This window comes from Aotus nancymaae, unplaced genomic scaffold (assembly GCF_030222135.1).
Source record: "Aotus nancymaae isolate 86718 unplaced genomic scaffold, 86718_ANA_hifiasm-v0.15.2.pri h1tg000029l, whole genome shotgun sequence".
Taxonomy (NCBI): Eukaryota; Metazoa; Chordata; class Mammalia; order Primates; family Aotidae; genus Aotus; species Aotus nancymaae.
Genome location: NW_026988442.1, coordinates 1,486,060 through 1,507,973, shown reverse-complemented (window position 1 = coordinate 1,507,973; position 21,914 = coordinate 1,486,060). Strand labels below are relative to the sequence as shown.

Below are 21,914 nucleotides of genomic sequence, written 5' to 3'. Positions count from 1 at the left end.
TAGAACTCTCGACCTCAGGTGAGCTGCCCACCTTGGCCACCCAAAATGCTGGGATTACAGGCGTGAGCCACCGCACCGGGCCCACAGTTGTCACTTTCATTGGCATTTTGTTCTTCACTTCCATGTCATTCTCTCTTGCCTCCAGGAGCATTATGCTGTCTTGATTTTTCTCCTCCTCACTGGTGCTTCCCTCATAGTCTCTTTTCCTGAATCTTCTTCATCTTCTCAACTTCTTTAACTCATTCAAAGTCATTTTCTAGTAGAACTCATCCTGACTGACCCTGAGGACCTCCCAGCTTTGTGTCTGCACCTCAGACCTCCTCCCTCTGCTGGAAACCTGTATCTTACCTGCCTGCTCAGCACCTCCATTTAGATATCTAGGAGGACTCTTACACCGTCTTAGTCCATTTGTGTTGCTGTAACACAATACCTGAGACTGGTAACTTACAAAGAACAGAAATTTACTACTTACTGTTCTCAAAGCTGGGAAGTCTATGATCAAGTCATCAGCAGGTTGGGGTCTGGTGAGGGTCTAGTCTCTGCCTTCCAGATAATGTCTCATTGCTATATGCTCTGGAAAGGAGGAGCAGTGTCCCCATGAGGTGGAAGGGCTCTCTCCTTCAAGCCCTTTTATAAAGACACCTAATCCCATTCATGAGGGTGGAGCCCTCATGGCCTAATTAACTCTTCAAGGCCCCACCTCTTAATACCATCACATTGACAGCACCTGCATTTTGGAGGGGACACAGTCATACCATAGCAGCACCTAAAAAACTGATTTCTTAGTCCTATTCCCCCAAGCCTGACCCTAAATTTGCTATGTTTTCTGCACTGGTAAAGGCCAACTTCCTTCATCCAGTTGTTTAAACCAAAGATTGTGGAGTCACCAGTGACATTTCTTTCTCCCACTCCCTGTATTGAGTCCATCAGCACATTTTGTTGGGTCTCCCATCAAATTATATTTCCAGTCTAACCACTGTTCCCCACTACTCACCTTCTCCAAGACCCATCATCTCTGAATGAATCAATCATTGCCTAGGCCTCATCACTAGTCTTCTTCCATCTAACCTTGTCCCTCTACAGTGCCCAAGGCATTCCTTTTAAAATGTCAAGTCCCTTTTCTTCTAGGAATCTTCCATGGGCATATCATCTTCCTCACAATAAACTATGCCATCCTTACAAAAGTCACACAAGATCTGCCTTTTCACCACCAGTACACACACGCCTCTCTCTCCTGCTTCCTGACCTCTCCCCCTGGTTTACTCTCCAGTTTCTGCACCTTCAGGCATACCCTGCCCTCAGAGCCTTGGTGTTCACTCTTCCCCCTGCCTGAAATGCTCTTCCCTATCTGCTCCTGTAGCCTGTAGCTTGTCCTTCACTCAGGTCTTGGTGTAAAGCCCTCCTTGTTACCTACCACAGCCTATCCTGACCACCATATCTAAAATAGCACCCCATGGCCCTTTGGATGTTTATTTCTCCTCATAACCTCATTACCACCAGACACATGTTTATTTGTTTGTTGTCTTCTCCATTGAGATAAGGGCTCCATGAAAGTGAGGTCTTTTCCCTCAAGGGCCTCAAGCAATGTCTGGTAGAGTTCAGTATTGCCTGATTGGATTATTCTGCAGGATTCTGCTCAGTTATCAATTCTGTGTGCCTTTGGGGCAGAGGTTCAGTAGTTCTGCTGGGTATCAGAATCACTGAGGGGCTTGCCTGGAATGTGCATACCGTTACCCCACTTCCTAGAGATCCAAATTCTGGGATGGAATCTAAAACATTTTTTAACACACCCCCCACATGATTTTGATGCATGGGATAAACGGACCACACTTTGCAAAAGGCTGTCTCATTGTACCAGTTTGTGTTTGTTTATCTGTTGCTTTGCCTTGCTGAGTGTTGTTTTATGTATATCAGCAGTTTTGAATCACCTGGGAACCTAAATATAGATGTCCTCGCCCCACCCCAGATCTTGTGAATCAGAACTTCCAGGGATGGGTCTTGGGAATGTCTATTTTCAAAAGGCTCCCTCTGTGCCTCTGATGCAGCCAGTCTTTCCACTGGCCTATGGGAGCCCCTCCTGTATTTTACAGACTTTGTGAGGAGATTGAAAGCTCAAGAGCAGGTGCTTTCTCTGCTGTGTTAGGCCAACTTCTCTCCCTATCTCTCATTAATCCAACAGTGTTCTGTTCAAATCCAGTTTTTAGTAAGCCACTGTGGGGTGAACTCCCTGGTTTATCCACAGTTTCAGTGTGCTTTTGGGACTTAAACATTGCACAGTATTTCTTTCTTTTCTGTTCTCTTCTTTTTCTTTTCTTTCTTTTTATTCTTTTCTTTCTTTTTTCTTTCTTTTCTTTCCATTCTCAAAGCCTTACTCTGTCACCTAGGCTGGAATGCAGTGGCACGATCATGGCTTACTACAACCTTGACCTCCTGGGCTCAAGTGATACATCTCAGTCTGCTGAGTAGCTGGGACTATAAGTGCACGCCACCATGCCTGGCTAATATTTTGTAGAGATTAGGGCTCACTGGGATGCCTAGGTTGGTCTCAATCTCCTGAACTCAAGCTATCCTCCCACCTTAGCCTCCCAAAGTGCTGGGATTACAAGCATGAACCACTGTGCCTCACTCAGTATTTTGTGCATCTCAAATCAACCTGTTTTCTGATTAGAGACAAGAAGGATATCTTAGTCACCTAGCTTATACTACTGGGGACTCTCTTTGCAGTCCTTTCTATCCTGGAATTTAAAATGTGTTTCCCAGGTCAGCCCATACAGGATTAGGGTAATATCACCCATCATCATACTCATTCATCTGTTCGGCCTTCCCCTTGATTCTGTACTAGGACATGTGCTTTGACTGTCTTCAACCTTGGGGTACATTCACTGGTCTCCAGATTACCCCCAAAGATGGCAAAAAGTCCTGACCCCTTGCCCTGTGTGGCCTGCCTAGACTGCTTAGGTTGCTGAGGGAGGGTATCTTCCCTAGAGACCAGGGCCTTGCCGTCCTTCTGTTTGGTTTTGCCCTAGAACTATGTACTGACACTCTTTATAGAGAAAAATTTATGAATCAAAAATCTTCAAAGTATAACCAAAAAGTATAACAAAATAGGAGGTAGGGTGGGGGTGAGGCAGTTGGCTGGGAATGGAGTATACCAAGGAATGATACTTGTAGAATTTTATTCCTTGGCCTAAGAAAGAGCTAGCTTCCAGGTTGTAAGGAATCATTTATGAAGACCCTAAGAGATCCTGTTGGTTAATCTATTTTTTAAATACCCGAGTCCCCATGGTCTCAGAATGAGTCCTCATTCTGGACTTTGGATAGCCAACTCTTTGGTAGCCTCTTTGAATATGTTGAGTTTACCTCCATTCTTTGCAAAATATGATGGGTTCATTATTCATGACAGAATCTGAAAAGTAGTAGCGTCCTCCTCGTAAGCCCAGAAAGCACTTACAACCCTCCTGGCACACATTATATATCTGTACCTTGGCATTGTGCCTCTGGATAAGCCTCAGATTGCATTTTGATGCCAGATATGAGAAGCCATTAGTAATCAGTATGACTCCCTTTAGGAAATCCTGTTCCCAGGTGATAGCTGCTTTCTTAGGAATACTTGTTTGGGGGCTGCAGGGAGCGGCACCGGAGGCTCTGATTTAGTGACAAAGGGGAGTGAATTGACCCTAGAAATGTTAGAGTAAGAGATTTTTAATGAGACCTGACAGCTCAGGGGCTGAAGAGGGAATCTAATCTTTTTTTTCCTGCCCACCCAGTCTTCATACAAATGTAAATATGCCTCCTTCAACAAATTGCCAAATGTGGTTTTAATTTGTAAGCAAGAGACCCCGCCTTGCCTTTCTTTTCTTCTTTTTTTCTTTTTCTTTTCTTTCTTTTTTTAAAAAAAATCTAAGTCACAGATTTTACACTTTTTGAACAGGACATTTCCTCCTGTCACTCTGTCACCTCTTCTGTTGTCCCTTTTCTTCCAAGGACATTTTCCTCCATTGTTGTCAGAGGAATTTGGGATGAGAGCTGACTGCTCTGCTTCTTAAAGAAGTTTTTGAAGTTCCCATAGGAAATGCATAGTGCTCTTTAAACTGAATTTTTAAAATAAATAAAGGCAGTGATTGAATTTAATATGAGAGTTGAAGAGAGTGTCACTATCACAGCATCATACTTTATGTGGTATATGCAGTATTCATTGTTGTTATTTATGACCCGGTCTGCCTTCCATTGTGGATTTCTTCCAGCCTTGGGGAATTTACATCATTCCTAATAGCAAAAGGCTTTCTGGTTCCCACAGAGTTGTTCAAAGCCTGACTCATGCTCCTTATGTTAATTGTTCAGCTCTGAAAATACAGCATTTACAGGGTGTGGTTGTAAGGGGAAAATCTACTGTACTTATAGGGCATGTTTAGAAGTGTTTCACACATAAATCTCAATTTCTTTCCATCTCTTTCTCTGTTTCTCTTATTTGACTTTTAAGCTGTCACTAATTTTAGCCAACTACTAAGTCTTAGAAAACAAAAAAAAAGGAGAATATAATCCAATAAAATCCAATAAAACCTAGAATATTCTGTTCCCTAGCTTAAAAGTGACTTGAATTATAACCAGATATGACTTTGAGTGATACTGTGCCAGGTCTGAGACGGATAGTCACAATTGAAGACAGTGAAAAGCCCATCCTCAGTGGTGCCGGGCAGTGATTAGGCAAAGCACATTTCCTCCGCCTGTAGGATAACCAGGCACGGTACTCATGGCTGCCACCTACCAGGTGCTCTGGGGCTGTCACTGCTAATTCCAATGTCTAAAACAAGAACCTACTGACAGCTTACTAAAGCTGTTTCGAGTGGTAGCAACATTTTATTGAAATTTGATGGGGAAGAATACTTAGTGTCTTAGAAAATGACAGGAGTTAACACCTTGTCTGGATTATCTACTTGATAACCAAAAGGAGAAGAGATTCCGAAAGTATGAAGTGGGTTAATGCTGGCAAGGCAAGTAGGCTTTTACATTTTATAATTACTTCCTTATGATGCTTCCATGGGAACACGAAAGGATAGATAGGCAGATAATCTTTGAATTACATAAAACCAGAGTGGTGATTAGTATAAGGAAAAAAGTCCTGAGTGTTTTAATAGCCAAGAATCACAAACTCCAGTTTTCAAAATACCAATATTAAAAGATTTGACTGATGCTATGGTCTTGGGTGTTACAAAACATTCTTTATTTTTGCAGATAGAGAAAATACGGGGAATTCTTAGGATGATAAGGGTGTAGACCACTGCGCCACCAGGTCTTGCTGTAAGAACAGCTCACAGGCACGCTGCTGCCCCGCACAGGGATTCTGGGGCTTTTGTCACAGCCTGACCCTCACAGATATCAGATATTGGAATCAACATTCTTGGAATTACAGCTCTGTATGTTTATGGCGCATATTAATGTATGAAATGTGTGGATTGGGAGTCCAAAAGAAGTTACAATTAACCATCAAGTCCTAGGTAAAAAAGGTTAAAATAGCTTACCACTGAGCAGTTTCATTCAGCCTTTACAAAAATAAATGTGTTCATTGGGACATTCAGAGTGTAACTGTTTTCTCTCATGTTCAGCTAATAGATTTCTGGTTGAACCTCTGTTATCTTTTCGAGTAGACAAAAAGAGTTCTCCATGGAGTGTCTGATTACTTTGCTGAGTGTGCAGAGAGTTCACCTCCTCCCAGTGCAAAGCTCCGGAGAAATGCTCTGAAAGAAATGTAGGTGCAGTATGTTTCCTTTTTCTCAATTTTGACTGCCTCTATATACGGATAGATAACATGAAGTCTAGAATTAAACATGAAGTCTAGAATTAGAGTGCCTGGAATTGAAGCACAAACTTCCCTCCATCACGTACTTGCTCTCCCCTCCTTCCTGTCTCTCTTGCTTTCTGGACAGTGGGGATAGAGTCCTTGCTTCACAGGTGTGTTGCAAGGAGTAATTAATGACACGTTCTTTGAAGATGAAAAGCACCTGTTGGTGGTGTGTTTCATGCCGCTTTCAGAGGGACTACAGACAGATCTAAAAAAACACATTCCTTTCCTAAGACCCTTGTTCCGACTTCAGTATAATTACGATAATCCTCATGCTCCTGGTGTCAACAGTAAGAACATGAATATTATATATATATTTGTTTTCACACTAAAGTTTAGCCAAAATAAATATTTCAGCTTTCAATGTTTTGGTGGTTGAGGAAATTTCTTGCCATTCACAAACCTGTAAATATATGCTGAAGTTGAGATCTTTAGTCTCTGATTCTCCCTCTGCAGCTTCTATCCTGCCCCTCAAAGATAACTTTATCATCAGAGTGAAGTTTACATTGTTTGTTGTGGATGCTGTGGGAAGCAAGGGGCTTATGTACAGCTATGTCAACACTTTCTTGTCTTCCACGATTGTACTTTATTGCCTTTCATGCTGGCTATCTGAAATTTCTTCCAGGACATTTCAAATTATATTAACTAAGTCCTCTCCCGTAAGTTTGATCAACAAACCTGACACCAGCTAAATGGTGATTGTATTTGGGTAACATCTTGAAATAGCCTGAGAGAAATTCCAGAATCTCACAAATAGAAATTATGTGTACATGCATATTTGTGTACACAGAGCCTGAGTCTACTTCTGGAAAAAGAAAATCAGTATATCAAACATAGGCAGTACTGACCCTTCACATCAGAAATGAATACCTATTTGCCTTAGTTAAAATGTGAACACCATCATAAATCCATTTTTAACCCAATGATTGATAAGCAAGTGTATCCTAGTATAATGGAAAATGTGAAGGTTTTTGCTTGATTCAATCTGCATTTAAACATACACTTGTGGTGGTGGGTGTTTCTACATTTGCTGGGGAGGCAAGAAGGCAGGTATGAGTACATGTCTCCTTTTTCAGGTGAAGGAAATGTAGTAGAGGGAATTTGGAGAAAACAGTGCCGTGACAGCTTTACAAAGCATAAAATCATTTTTGTTTGTTTCAGTGTGAAAAGAACTGAAACAAAAAGCAGTGTCGTGAGCAAATCACAGCCCAGAAGAGATACTGTGGAAACATCTAGTGACTCAGTGATTGCGGAGATAGCAAGGAGGAGGAATAATGGTCAGGCTTCCTCCAGTCCCCCATCAGAATCCACAGGACAAGCAAAGGATTACATAAAGGCAGCTGAGAGCCACTGGAGGCTTCCTGTTCAAAAGTTGGAAAAAGTTAATCAGACCCAGCCAGAAGACACTAGCGGCCAGCAAAAACCTCATCCTGGGGAGCGGTTACAGACAGGGCTTCTAAGCGGGAGCCCTGTCTGTAGCTGTGAGTCAGCATCAGCAGGTCCAAAACAAAGTCCACGAGTGGCCAAAACCCAACAGAAACGAAGGAACTGCAGCTCTGCGGAAGACTTCGACCACCACAAGAGAGTTTCTCCTGGAAGTGATCGATTAGTCCCAAGAGAAATAATAGTGGAAAAAAGCAAAGCTGTTAGGGTTTTGCCAGCTTTAGAGTTGTCAGATCCGGGGTTACTTTTGAAACAAGATTTGGCAAAAACCACGTCTAAGGAAGAGTTGCATGTTGTGGAAAGTCTCTCCTCAAGACATCTTATGAAAAATAACCCAGGGCAGGCACAGCAAACCAGCTCAGCCACAAGCACTAAAAGATTATCTGCAATTCAGAACAGCCCAACCAAGAAAAAAAAGAAATATGAAAGGGGCCACTAACACCAAAGAGAGGATTGCAGCGCTGGAGTTGAAGACGTAGTGGGCCAAACCTGTGGCAAGAGAGCTGTGTGTATAGATGCCGGGATTTCAAAGGAATTAATTAGAATGATTAATTTAAATAGGAAGTATGTTATCTGTGTTGTGGCTATGGTTTGTTGTGAAAGCATTTCAAACCAGGAGGCTATATGCTTGTTCTAACAGCATTGCCACTTTCTCATTGTATTTTATGCCTGTCTTCAGAGAATTGTATTATGACAAAGAGCCATCCACCTTGTCAGGAAGGAGAGTATGCAGGAACTGCATGAAAAAACTGATCATGAGCCCCTTCTTGGGACATCACTATGCAATGGACCACACAGAGACAGTACCACCATGCCGCCATTCAGCTCCAGGGGTACAATCCATCCTCCTGCTCCTCAGCCTGAGTAGTAGGGCAGTGGAGGAACAGTGTGTGGTCCTGGGACCAGCTTCCTTGTCTGGAAATGTGCTAGACATGTGGTTATTGGGCCCTCCTCCTGCTGAGTAACTACCTCTGGGTGATTCTGAAACAGGCTTGAGTTTGAGAACCACTGGACTAATGGAACACTCCCTGGTACTTCCTCCAGCCTGGCTGCCACGGTCTCCGGCTCGTCAGATGGAGGCAGATGTGGACATGCATCCCCTTGGACTCTCTCAAACTTGTAAAACACTTGGGTTTGGGGTATGGATCACTCTCTTCCCGGGTTCTGCAGTATGGCAACCATGGTACCCAGAAAGCTGTTACTTACCCCTATAATTGTTGAAGTTGATGGGCAGTTCTTCCCAGCACGAGGGGAAGACATTGGAGAGGCTTGTTGTTGCCTATAGCTCAAGCCTGTCCCAGTCCCTCCTCTTGCGCGCACCTTCAGGATTTTGGTTTGAGACAAACCAGAACCTAACGAGAACTCAGTGACCAGTTTCCAGTTTCCCAGTTGGAAGGCTTCACAGGCAGTTCAGATTTCAAAACGGGAGCCTTCCCTTTACAGTCTACCACTGTCTCTGGTGGGCTTGCTGAAATGTCACATAGTGAATTATAGCAATGACTTATTTTGGATGGACACCTGCTAAAAATTTCCTTAACTCAATTTCATTCTGAAATAGGAAGGAAACAACATTCAAGGTCCATTTATTTAATGCATCTTTTTTTTTCTGTTCAACATGGGGTGGGCCTTTGAAATAGCACCTCCCTTAAGTAATAAGGAAAACCAAGTATATTCCCTAAAGTGTTGAAGTTAGCAGAAAAACCACCTAGAAAAGCCCAAAAAAATGAAAAGAATACAGAAACAGACATAGTGTAGGTTCATGCTTGAGCTGGATTAGTGGTTTCTTCCATCTCATTCTGTCCTTCCCCATATCTCCTGTCCCTACTTATTAAGACAGTAAGACTCATGAAGCAGCAGCCATATTTCATGGCCCCATTTTGGGTCATGAAGTTCAGTCTTGGTCACCAAGCCTGGCTGTGGAGGTAGATACTGTTACTTTGACATTCCAATCCCTGCCTGGAAACCTGTCCCTGTTCCATGATCCAGCCTCACCATCCCCACTTGAAACAGCCCTGCCTACTGGTGTCCTGTGTTCGTCCCTGCTGGCTTTTTTCCGGCTCCCAGCTGAACCCAATCAAGAGATTCTATAGGAGATGAGGGAGCCCAATAGAATACTAACTTCAGTGGTGCTGACTCTGCTTATACAATAGGGGTGGACTGCACACAGCGGAATCCTCCGCAGTACTTGGTAGAATGTGCATTTCCACAGCCCACCATAGGCCCCTCTCTTAGGAACAAACAGTATTCCACGTGTGTTCTTTATTGAAGACAGGACCACAGTGTGTCATTGAATCTTCTTAAACAGAAACTATTAGAATGATTTATAAACAGGGAGGACACAAGTAATAACCCAAGGGATAGGCCAGGAAGCAGCTCTCTGGAAAAGAGTCTCGAATTAAAACGACATCCGTACTAGAACAGTAATCCCTGCCTGCTCCAGAACTAGGGGGAGATATCTGAGCTAGAGCCACCAGAGAAAATTTCTGTAGAGAAGTTTTTTTGTTTGTTTCTCATCTTTCTCTGAAGTGTCACTCTGGTATTGAGAAGTTTTTATTTCATTAGCTAACCTGGGCTTGGTGGTTAAGGCTAATACTTAGAATGACTCTCTGTCAAGAAAAGTCTTGGCTTTAGAGTTTGTTATATTTGGGGATATGACAATTACTGTGATCTAAGAGGGAAAATAGCATCTTTGGTTAGATAGATGGGGTCTTCCTCACAGCCCTCACATCGCTTCATGTAAAAGGGATTTTAACAGGCTTTTCAGAGGAAATGGCTCTCAGTTCCCACACTGTGGCATGTGTTTGAGGAATTTTGCCTTTAAGCATTTTTCTTGCACGTGTCTGAAACACCCGTGGATCTCTTGTTATTTGAATGGTCGTGTGATTCTTTGGATATTTGGAAGTACAAAGGGGTAAATGGATGCCAGGGTTTTGTTGTTGTTGTTGCGTATTAGGTAGGAAGTGAAGGGTTCTCACTGTTGGGAATGGTATGTGTTTTGATATTCTTAATGATCTTAATAATTGGGCATCTGAAAGTGAAACACTGTCAGTATTCTCAGTCAAAAAGGACAAGTTACTCAACCACTTGTACCTGGTACCCCAAATTATATTCAAGTCCCTGTGACTCCAATCTTGGAGAAGTCAATGATCCAATTCGATTGATGTTGTACCTTTGATTTTCTCTAACTTTCTCAGTGTCATGGATTCTAAGCCACTTCCATGTGCTTTCAGATGACATCTTAATATATTGGTGTTGAGGTTATTTCAGTGTCCATAAACAAGAAAGGTCTGGGAACAATCTGTATGATTTTTCTTTCACATTTTCTTATCTTTGCCACTAAAGGTTAACTGTCATCCACATATGCATATGAATTGTGAAATGCAAAGGAGCAAACATTTGGGGGTAGGGGAGTAAGTGCTGCAGTTCTTTTGTTCACTTATTTTAATACTATAGAAGTATAGAAGTGTATTTCATTTTATAAAAAGCAACAATCATAAAAACCCTCTGTAGTTTGACTTATGGAGAATATAGCTTATCTCTGAAAGATCTCAAGATATAGCCCGGGGACCGAAATGGGATCACAGTGTAATTGTTTGCTTTTGGTGTCATGTCTGGATTTTAGCATGGATTGTTGTGCGTATCAGTGGCTTTTGATGTCAGAAAAGAGCTTGGCGAGGGCAGAACACATAAGGGAAGGAAACCTCTGCTCAAGAGAATGGCCTGGGATCACAGTGTCGCCATTCCCAGTTTCCTTGAATTCCTTCTTGGCAGGCCCTGCTATAATATTTCCACAAAACTGTAATGAGTGGCCCTCCTTTGGAGGTGACAATGGCTTTCCTAAGAGCCCAAAATTCTCTTTTCAGCGTGCTGTGACTTGAAAATGGAAATCATTTTAATTTCTTCTTTTATGAGGAAATTTTCATGCTTGGTTTGTCAAGACAAGAGAGTTCATTCCTTATTATTGAAACATTAATGAATTGAAACACGTTGGAGCAAGTAAAAAAAATCAAAATTAGATTGGTTTATCTTAAATAGTTAAAAGACTTCCTTAGTACAAAATAAATTAAGTGTTGTAAAATGAAGTTAATTCAGGTAATTACCTAGTACAGAATTCTAACCGTATATATCATTGGTATTGCAATTTAAGGGTATAATTAAATTCTCAGAAATCTGCAGGACTCCCTCTAATTTGGTTTCCATATTTATTTAACAAAACAAGGAACAAATATGTGTCAATGTGCAGCTTAACAGCGCGGACTTGAATGGATAAAATTATCTTTAATTATCTAGAGCTACCCGGCACTGGGCTTGAATTTAATCATATTCAAATGTTTCCTTTGGCAGCATAATATTACCATACATCGTATTACCTTACAGTTACTTATCAAAAATTTTAATTCTTTGCTTGAGCAAAAATCAAAAAACCATATGTTTGACTCTAAAGTATTTGATCAGGGAAAAGAAGGTGTGAATTGGACAGATTCCCCAAATAATTTTCTTCAATCAAGTTAAAGAGCCAAACATGGCAGTAAGTCACCAGGAGAGCTCTTTTTTCCTTATCTTCTCATTTGTTTTAACTCTTTAAATAATTCAATAGTTGTGCATGCCTAAGGTTTTATGAACAAAGAGTAAAACAATTTTACTCTTTATTCATAAAACAGTACATTTTGACATAAATGTACTGTTTTATGAATAGAGTAAAATTGTTTTAAAAAATTAGTGTATACACTTCTGTTCTTCAAAAACAAGTGAATTAACCCCAAAAAATACATACCCAAATTGCCCTTTTCTGAACATGCTATTTTAAATTATGCTGTATTTGTAAGAAGTGTTTTCTTTGTTGAACTAATCCTGCAGTTTTGAATACTTTGTAAAATAATCAAAGGAGCTTTCCATTTAACCACTGGCCTTACAGATTTAGGCAGTGAAAACCCAGCATGAAGCATTTGGATTAAATTGACCTATAAGATTTTGGGGTACATACAACGTGGACTTGTTCCCAATTCTGCTCCCAACTCTGAGCTAAGATAGACCTCCTTGGCAGGATTAAACTATGGCACTTTGACTCCTTTCCAAGAATCTTGACATTCCCCAAATGGATTCATTTCTGTTTTCCAAGTGGATATAATCTTTACTCAGAACTGATGAAGTCCTGGGCTGACTGTCTACATTGCCTTTTATTTCAGTACTGCACACTTCTATAGTTTTTTTTGTTTGTTTGTTTGTTTGTTTAACTTCTATAGTTTTATACATAACTTTTCAGAAGCATTTCAGTATCAGGTTGGAATAGCTCTGCGTGCAATGCTGAGAACCACCACAGCATATGAGGCATAGCTCATTTCTTCCTAGTGTTTTGGTCATGGTGGCCTGCCATCTGGCCTAACCCACAGGAAAGATGCCTTGCCCTGGCCATGGGGGCTGGGCTTGGGATCTGGGGACTGCATAATAGCATGAGGCTGCAAGCTGCAATCCCTGGGTCCAGGCTGCTGCTTTGCCACTAATTGGTTTTATGTATTTTGGTACAAGTCATGTAAGCTCCCAGGCCTCAGTTTCTTCATCTGTCAAATAAAATTATCTCTAATAGTTTAAGTGCCAAACACAGCTTTTAGTGCATTGGGATAAACATACCCCCTCATGTATTAATTTCTCCATCTGTTTGAAAATGGTTCTCTACACTGGCCACCTACCTGGATAGCCTCTAGTTCAATCAGAATCCCTGAGGTTTGGCCTGGGTGTTGGGATTTTTAAAGCTCATCAAATAGTGATTCTCAGGAGACACCATAGTTAAGAACTATTGTTTAAAAATGTGGAGTGTGCATGTAAATAGCGGATGTTAAAAGAGAGGGTCAGCTGAGTATCTTTAGAAGAGGGGCTTTCTGTTAAAAGAGACAGGGTCAGCTGAGTATTCTTAGAAAGGGGGCTTTCTGCAAATCAGAAGTATGCCACCTACTTGCAAGTATATGAGTAGGAATGGCTTTGGGGACAAGTTGTCAGTCAACAGTCATACATTTTAATCTTACAAAGAGATGTATTTTGTTTTCTTCTGAAGGCCCCTCTACATTGGTTCGGCTGCTTTAGAGCCTACACATCCAAACACACCTCTCGTCTTTGCCAACATTGAGAAATTGTTACCTTCGTTCAGAAGATGGGTCTTAAAGCACCTAAATAATTGTCCGAAATTTTACATAAACCTCTGGGGTTTGCCTTTGATCATGATCGTTAATATCATTAATAGGCTCTCTAAAAGTGCATGTGAATCTCAAGTTAGCATTTGGCAGGGCAGTGAAAGAATGAACGCTTTTAAAATAGTTTGGCTCAGAAATTGCATCTGAAATAACCCTGTGGGAAAATCAGGAGAATTTCTCATCCTCCAAAGGATTACCTAGGATGAGACACTGACCTTGTGTTTTAAGTTCAGTTGCATTTCTTAAAACCTCATTCATTACCCAGCCTGATTTATTTTCAGAGTGAAGTAGGCTGTGGGAGGGGGCTATATAATGATGTATGGTTTTTATGTTTGCCTTCTGTTTTCTGCACAGTTCCCAAAAGATTTTTATCATAATGTGTATATATATTTCTTTAAAAAAAAAAAAAAAACCAACTTCTTCATGAGATTTACTGTGGCTTTTCTCTCAGAATTTAGAGCTGAAGAATTCTCTCCTCTTCAGGCTCTAAGGCGATCAAACCCCAGAAGGCTGAGTGTGTGCGGGGTGAGCAGAGCGCTGACCTCTGCCAGGGGAGAGGTCAGTTCAGCACACAAGACTCAAAAGGGAGGAAGAAAAAGCAACTCCTCAGCAGGGAGTTTGACTTGCTCTAGGGCAGAAGAGCTTTTATAAATGAGTTCCCAGTCTCCCACGCCCTCTCGCCTGCACTTCTGTTACCAGTCCTGTTCTGCACTTAGACACCACACACACACACACACACACACACACACACACAGACACACGCACGCACGCACACACACCCCTCATTTCCACTCGACCTGCCCCAGGAATGATGGAGAGACTGACAGACCCTGCTCCAGAGGAGGCAGGTGATGGATTGACTGGGAATTTTTCTAGGCCCAGCAGCTCCCAAGGCCTTTTCAGTTCCTCCTTCACACGCTTGACTGGTGAGAAGAACACAGAAGGCTCTTTCCCAAACCCACAGTGGGTGCCTGAGAGGATGAATACCAGCATATCCATTCCTGTTGTCAGAGGGAGAGGTGGAATGGTAAATCAGGGCAACCTCCAGCCAGGAGGTGGGAGACTGGGCTGGGTGGTTGGAATGTGTCCCAGTAGGAGGAGCCTAGAGGGACCCTCCTGTCACAGTACCAGAGAAGGACCTTGTGATGCAGCACCACTGCTCTATTCGTATATGCTCCTTAAAATGCTGCCCCAGTGAACCTTGTCCTGGTGCCCTTCTGCTCAGTACGTGGGCCATCTGCCTGTGGCATAGCCTGGGGCATCTAGAAAAAAATATTCTCAGGTGGCTCTCCCATGAAAATGGCCTATCAATCTGAAAGCACTTCTAGGCAGTAGAGCGTTCTATGCCAGAGGTGTCGGGGATCTGTGTTGCTGTTGGGGTTCTTGTTTTGATGCCAATAAAAATCTTCACCGGGAAGAACCTTCTAGATCTCACTAAAATCTTTACACAGGTTCAAAGACAAGGAGTCTGTGCATCCATCTGTGAAACTTCTGCAGCAAATTTTCTTTTCCCTTGAAGATAGTGTTTCTTGGTACCAGTTTATCAGATCTCATGTTCTTTGGGCCCCAGTTATAGAAACAGCTTTGGTTCTTGTTTTGCATGTTTGTCAAGTTTAACTCCAGGTCCTAATAATGTTTTAGAAAAGCTCACTGAACTTAAGAGAAACCTTAATTTTCTGCTACCAGCTATGCATGTCTGCCTAGGCCACCTGCCTGCCATGCAAAGGCAATCCTGGTAGAGCCGATGGTGGGAGAGAAAGTTTGGCTTCACATTTAGCTCCTTCTTAGTGCTGAAGAAATGGCCACTGTGCAGTGACTACAGCCAAGGAGGGAATTTCCTTGTAGGGAAAGCCTCTGGGGAAGCTGGGGGTGGGAACACAAAGTATTTCTGAAATGTCCAACTCACTGAAAACCTCCAGAAAATGAAAGTCAAACATTATCTTGTTTCATAAGAAGAGAAAACTATCTCAAGACTTGAGTGTCCTGGAGTCCTCCAAGGCCAGGTATCTGAGCTTCCCTCATTTGGCACACATTTTATAAGATGGGGCTTTAGAGGGCTATAGAGGAAAACACTGTGTTCTATTCTCATTATTTGCAGGCTGTAGACAGCTATTATCAACACACACAGACTACACACTATTGTAGATTTTAATGAGGCACCACTTTTGTGCAGTCCTGTAGCTCGTTCTTGTCTTGAACGAGCTTTTTCCATTGCACTGGGAGCTGGCTCTGAATTGATCAGGGAAAAAGCCAACAACAGTTTGTATAGTCACAGCCAAGTAGAACACCTACAAGTGACACAGCCTGGTATAATAACCCTTTTTTTTTTTTTTTTGAGAGGGAGTCTTGCTTTATCACCCAGGCTGGAGTGCAGTGGCTCAATCTAGCCTCAACTGCAACCTCCGTCTCCCAGGTTCAAGCGATTCTCCTGCCTCAGCCTCCTGAGTAGCTGGGATTACAGGCGCCCACCACCACGCCTGGCTAATTTTTGTATTTTTAGTAGAGACAGGGGTTTCACTATATTGGCCAGGCTGGTCTCGAACTTCTGACCTCATGATCCACCCACCTTGGCCTCCCAAAGTACCGGGATTACAGGTGTGAGCCACCGCGCCCAGCCCCACGATCCTTTTTAGGAGAGGTTTATGTTAGTCTTCCATCCCTGTGTAACAAATTACTATAATTTGAGAGGCTTAAGACAACATAAATTTACTGTCTCATAGTTTTTGACACTTCTTAGCTGGGTCCTCTGCTCAGGATCTCTTAGGCTGAAATCAGGGCGTCGGCCAGGCTGCATCCTCAGCTGGATGCTCACCCAGGGAAAGGTCTGCTTCCAAGCTTCCTTGTTGGCAAAATTCAGTTCCTTGCATTTGTAGGACTAAGATCCGCGTTGTCCCACTGGCTGTTGGCAGGGGATTTCCTAGAAGCCATTTTGAAGGTCCTTGCCACGTGACCCCCTTCATTTCATTAATGGAGAAATCTTGGCATTGAATCACTTTCATGCTTTGAATCTCTTTGACTTCTCCTTCTGTGACCAGCCAGAGAAAACTCTCTGGTTTTAAAAATCTCCTGTAATTAGGTCAGCCCCACCTGGATAATCTGTATTTGAAGGCTAACAGATTTGAGACTTTAATGACATCTGCAAAATCCCTTCACAGCAGTACCAGGATTAGTGTTTGATTGAATAACCAGGGGCCGGGGACCTTTGGGAGCCATCATGGAGTCCTGCCTATGACCAGATCCAACAGCACTTAACTCTTCTCTGACAGGCCCAGTTCATTGGTGTAGGTGAGAAAGTAGACTGTCAGTTGGAATCTTGCTGAATTCCTTAATCTTTTAATGGTTGCTTAGAGCAAATACTGAAAGCAGCGTTCTTTCCTTTTCCTGTACTCCTTTTCATGAATAGTACAGTGGCACACATTTATTATCAGCATGACATAAGAGGAAACTGAGGTACAAAGAATTTTAGAAATTTGCCCAAGTTTCTTGCCAAGTTAGTAAGTGGCAGTGCCTAGAATCCAGGTCTAGCAAACCCCAAAGCCCAGAAACTGTGTTGTTAGAACACACAGGTGGAAGATTCCAAACCAGGAGCTGGGAGGAAGAGCTGCGATTGCAATCAAAGGTATCTCGATCCAGAATGCATCCTCTTGATCACTAAGCACACAGCCTGGCTTTGCACACCAAGCAGGTGAAAGTAACAGTCTAGTGAAGTCTAGTAACAGTCAGGCCCATGTGGAAGCCAGACACTCTGCAGGAGATGTTCAGGACCTCTTTTGTAACTGCACTGCAGCCAACACTGACTGAGAGCTCAGGAAGCACAGAAATGACGGGGCGTGGAGGTGGAGAAAGCCAGAGGTTGTGGTCCCTCCCTGCTCTTTCCCACTCCCTTTACTGTACTAGAGGCACTTTTTCCTTTGTTTTTTTTTTGCAGATCTTTATGGTGTATCACGTTTGTGCTCTTCCTTTCTGCTTTATGCTGTAAGTTCTTTCAAAAATACTTCCAAAGTAACATCACTGCAAAGCCAGTGAGAGTCCCCTCAGGGCATCTGATTGTTCAGGTCCTGAACCTGGAGGTTTTATGTTTCTGTCTTGGGGATGGGGTTTTTCCAAGTCACTCAGTATGGGTGCCTGGCGCAGAGGAAACTTCTACATAGAATGTAATTCTGGCCTACCCTGACACGACAAACAGGTTAAGGATGATTTGTGGGAGATGTTGCTAATCCGTCAGTGCTGGGTGGAGGAGTGTGGAGGCGTAGCCTTTTGGGGATGTCAGATGGAGGAAGCAGAGCTGCCCACAGGCAGTTCCAGGAACTCTCAGGTGTGTCTGAACTGGTCCAACCACATACTGGACGTGGCAAACTTCATCACATTCAAGTGATCTGGATTTTAGTCCTGTAAAATACTTAGGTGTTTTTGCGGTGATAACCTGGAAGGAAGCTACCAGGGGGAGTGGGAGCGGCTAGAGAACAAGGGATGAGGCCTAATGATAATTGCAATCACTTGACGCTGGCCAGGACCCTGGCACCTGCATCTCAGACCCAGTGAGCAGCAGTGCTGTTCTGAAGACGCCTGTAAAATGTCCTACGGCAGGGAGCTGTAGGACCTAGTGGGGCTGTCTGTTTCCTTTCTGAACCTCTCTTCCTGCAACTCATTTTAATTCTATGAAGCAAAAACTAAAAGGGAAATTGGAAATGTCCCAAGAACAAAGGAACAGCCTACAAAGGAGCTAGGGCTTAATCTGCCTTTGATGCAGAAAACACCTATTGCTCCCGGATTTATAAAGATGTCACTTTCTAGGCAAAACCAGCTCAGATTGACGACACTGTCTTAGCAGCCACTTCCTGTGACCTCCCTTGAGCCTTTGCATCCATTTTTGTGAAGTGCTGATCTCCCAAGGCTTCACCTTTGAAAATCACACTAAGGGCAGGATCCGGACATAAACCTAGCAAATTCCCAGAAGAGGCAGAAAACACAGCAGCCCAGGAAGCAGGAGCCCCACGTTGTAGTTCTTTCTATTGCTAACTCTCTGTATAACCTCAGACAAGTCCTTGAACCTCTCTGGGCCTCAGTTTACTCGTCCGGGAAAGTAGTGGGGGTTAGAACCTTTGATGGGCAAGGCCCTTGATTGCATTAACATCCTGTGAGTCTATGATGAAGGTATTTCAACTGCACATACCTCGGCAAGGATAAAATGAAGCAGCTTTTCACTCTTCAGGTGCCGAACAGAGAGGGCCAGCCTGTTTGGTTGCCTGAGTAGTGATTAGGAAGCCAGCTGCAAACTTGTATTTCCCTCTGGGATCACTGATGAGCCCCGCCAGCCCTGCAAGATTGCTTCTCTTTAAAACAAAGCTGTTACTTTCATGTTGCTGGCATCTGCGTTTGCTTTCTGGATAACTCAACCCTTGGGTGCCCTGGTGTGGATATTTGCAGTGGGGGTGGGTTGGAGAAGGTAGCAGGCAGACCTCAATTCAAGGTTCTTATTGGATTTAAGAGCCTTTATTCTCCAAGTTAATTTTCCTGACTTGCCTATCACAGGTTAATACTGGATCCATGCATAATGATACATAATTTGAGACTCATAAAAGCTACCTTGGACTTGAAAGAAACGCACTCTAAGCCAGGAAGGTTGTGCCCAGCGTGCAAGAGCAAGTAATACAGGCAGAATATATGTCCAAAGCAAGAGAGCCACACCCTTTTGCCATGATCTCAGAGGGTGCCATGCAGGGTTTAGGTTCCTCAGCTGCCAGGCAGTGATACCACTGCAGCCCGACAAGCACCACTCCCCCCAACCTACTCTTAGTTTTAACAGCCATTGGAAGGCAGTGGCTCACAAACGGAAATTCGTTATTTTTAATAGACCCTGAAATACCTCGTGGATTTGAAGTGATGCAACAAGATTGCCTTAATGGTTTTTAAACTTTGTTTTTTAAGACTTCTGGGGCCAGAACCGTAGAGAACTGCCTCAGGGCATCCTTCTGGCCCAGATAACCAAGCTGTTTGTTGGCATTGCTGACATACCCTGAGCCAGGATGTTTAGCTGCTTGTGGGGTGGAAAAAAAAATGTTAAGAAAAATAATTGTTGTTTTTGCAAACTATCTATTTAAAAACAGAACCTCAGGAAGCAGATTTCTGTTCCAATGCTTGGATGAATCAGAGCTTACAAAGTATAAATACACATTAGCAGGAGGAGGCTTCCCATAACCCATGTGCTTGTATGTCTTCCCAGACCAGGAACCTCTGAACTCCGGTTTCTCATTCCCAGTAGAGGCAAGAAAGGGACCCATAGTTGAAACGGAAATGGTAGAGCATTGCTCAGCCCAAGTTTCAAAGCCCGATAGGCTTGTAGAAGATTTTTTTCCCTTTAAAGGCAACTGGTTTTTTGCTGCACACTTGCTCACTATGGAGCAGACAGGTGTAAGTCATTTAAAAAGGTGGGAAACCCATGCTCTGGCCCATTTGGCTCTTTGCTACCTAAGAAATATTACTAAATAAGTTAATTTTGACTCACTGACCCCTCAGATCAGCTAATAGGCATGAAGCACTTAGACCACAACTTGCTTAAGGGGCAGTATAATTATTTTACTTAAAAATGATGTCAGGTGGCAATTTAGCAACAAACTGGCTTCCAGGCTATTTAATTCAGTTTAACAAGGAGGAAAAACATTATAATTAATGAAGAGCTGGTACTGTAGTACCTTAGCAGAGTTGCTCCTAATTTTTACTGTGCATGAGTGGAAGAGGAAGAGTGAGCTGGTCAAAAATTCAAATTCCCAGGCTCCACTTCTGGTGCGTCTGATGGAATAGGGTCGTGGATCAGGCCTGGGAATCTGCATCTTAAAATTGTAAACCCTCTTGCAATTCATCAGTCTCATTTGGCTTTTAGTCAATTAAGATACATCTTTACCCTCAAATTCTGCATCATGTAAGTCTAGAATCTCAGGACAGGGCTTCCCATCCTAAAAACACCAACTTTAAGTGTTCTTTCCTGGAGTTTCATGGTATATTCTAATGCTAGAGTTCTAGTTAGCCAAGTTTCTGGACTGAAAATTGTTTCTTCGAGGGCCCCTTTAAAGAGAGTCCAGAGCATTCATGAGGAATGAATGAAATGGTAAAGGCACCGAGTCCCTTCCTCTCTACTTCCCTAACCCCACAATAACCAGAGCACCATTGCCTGCTTGCTTCCTTCTTTCTGAAGGAAGGGGAAAAGCCACCCTTCACAATTAAAGTCCTGGCACTTTGCCACGTCCAGAGGAGCCTGATCTATGCCCTCCCAATACCAAGGGTATCCCAGACAGAAGGTGAGATAAGACAACACCCAGGAATCCCAAGATCCCTTCCCTCCTGGAATAAAGAATTGCAGAGGTTCATTCAACTTTTTTTTTTCCCTTGGCACAACAGCATTTGGCAGCTACCCCAGGAATTCTGGGGTCCTGCAGAATCCAAGTTTATAAACCACCAGAACAAGATATTGCTTCAGGATAGTGTTTGACTCCAGTACTGCAAAATGTCTCCTCCCTCCCTTTGACCCCACCTTGCAGAAACCAGCTGTCTACTGGCAGACATGAGTGGCAAAGCAGAGCTACGCTAGGGCAGGGAGATGTCATGGAAACCTAGACTCTTCGCTGTCCAGGTCCTTCAGGCTACCTCCCCAATGAGCCAAAACAGTGCTGGCCACTCTTAGGGCTGTCACAGCCCTGAATCCCTGGATGGCCTCTGCTAACAAACAAGGAGCCAAGGGCACTTAAAGCCATTCTTAATCAAGATGTTCCTTAGAGAACACAACTCCAAGCCTAGAAGAAAAAAAAACTTCCCCAAGAATAAAGAAAAACATCCCCATCAGCTTTTCCTCCATTCAAGGTTTGCTGTGCCAGTTGTATGAAAACCAGACGTGGGTGGACGGGCCTGAACGTTGAAGTGCTGGGGGACAGCTGTGAGAGAAAGGTAAGCTTTGCCTTTCCCAACCAGAAGCAGGGAACTCCTGGTGACTCTGCACGGCTGCTGGAAGCTGTCCACGTGCTGGTTACCACAGCTCAATCCTTCTGCAGAGGTGCCAGAGGCAAAGCTTCCCCCACAGCCCACCACACAAGTAAGTGGGGGGCAGGGCCTACAGCAGCCACAAGTGAGAGAACCGGAGCTCTTTACAGGTGGGGACAGCCTGACTCTAGAACCTCACAGAAGAGCAGAACACCAGCACGCCAAGGCTGCATGGTGAGGCCAGAACTACTCATTCCTGGGAACAAGGTGATGAGTAGATGAGCCGGAACACCAGAAGCTTGCAACTACCACCTCCTGTGCTGAGAGGAAACCACCCCACGGGTAAATGTGCGCGAGTCATTTCAGACCACACCCTTACAACAGGACATTAATATGAATCTAAGTAACCAGGAAAAAAAAAGCAGACATTAAATCTCCCTGCTCATTTCCCGACACCAATTCCAAACCCTTGAAAA

At 43.3% G+C, this 21,914-nt stretch overlaps 1 protein-coding gene across 1 annotated transcript in view; it reads left to right on the top strand.

Moving 5' to 3' along the window:
- SLX4IP (SLX4 interacting protein) overlaps positions 1–14,887 on the top strand; it is a 205,828-nt gene extending 190,941 nt beyond the window's left edge. Inside the window, exons 7-8 of the mRNA XM_012455439.3 lie at positions 5,646–5,746; positions 7,001–14,887. Of these exons, the coding sequence (XP_012310862.3) occupies positions 5,646–5,746; positions 7,001–7,721 (822 nt within the window). The 3' untranslated portion in view covers positions 7,722–14,887. The remainder of the gene's footprint in view (positions 1–5,645; positions 5,747–7,000) is intronic.
- The last annotated feature ends 7,027 nt before the right edge of the window (positions 14,888–21,914 follow it).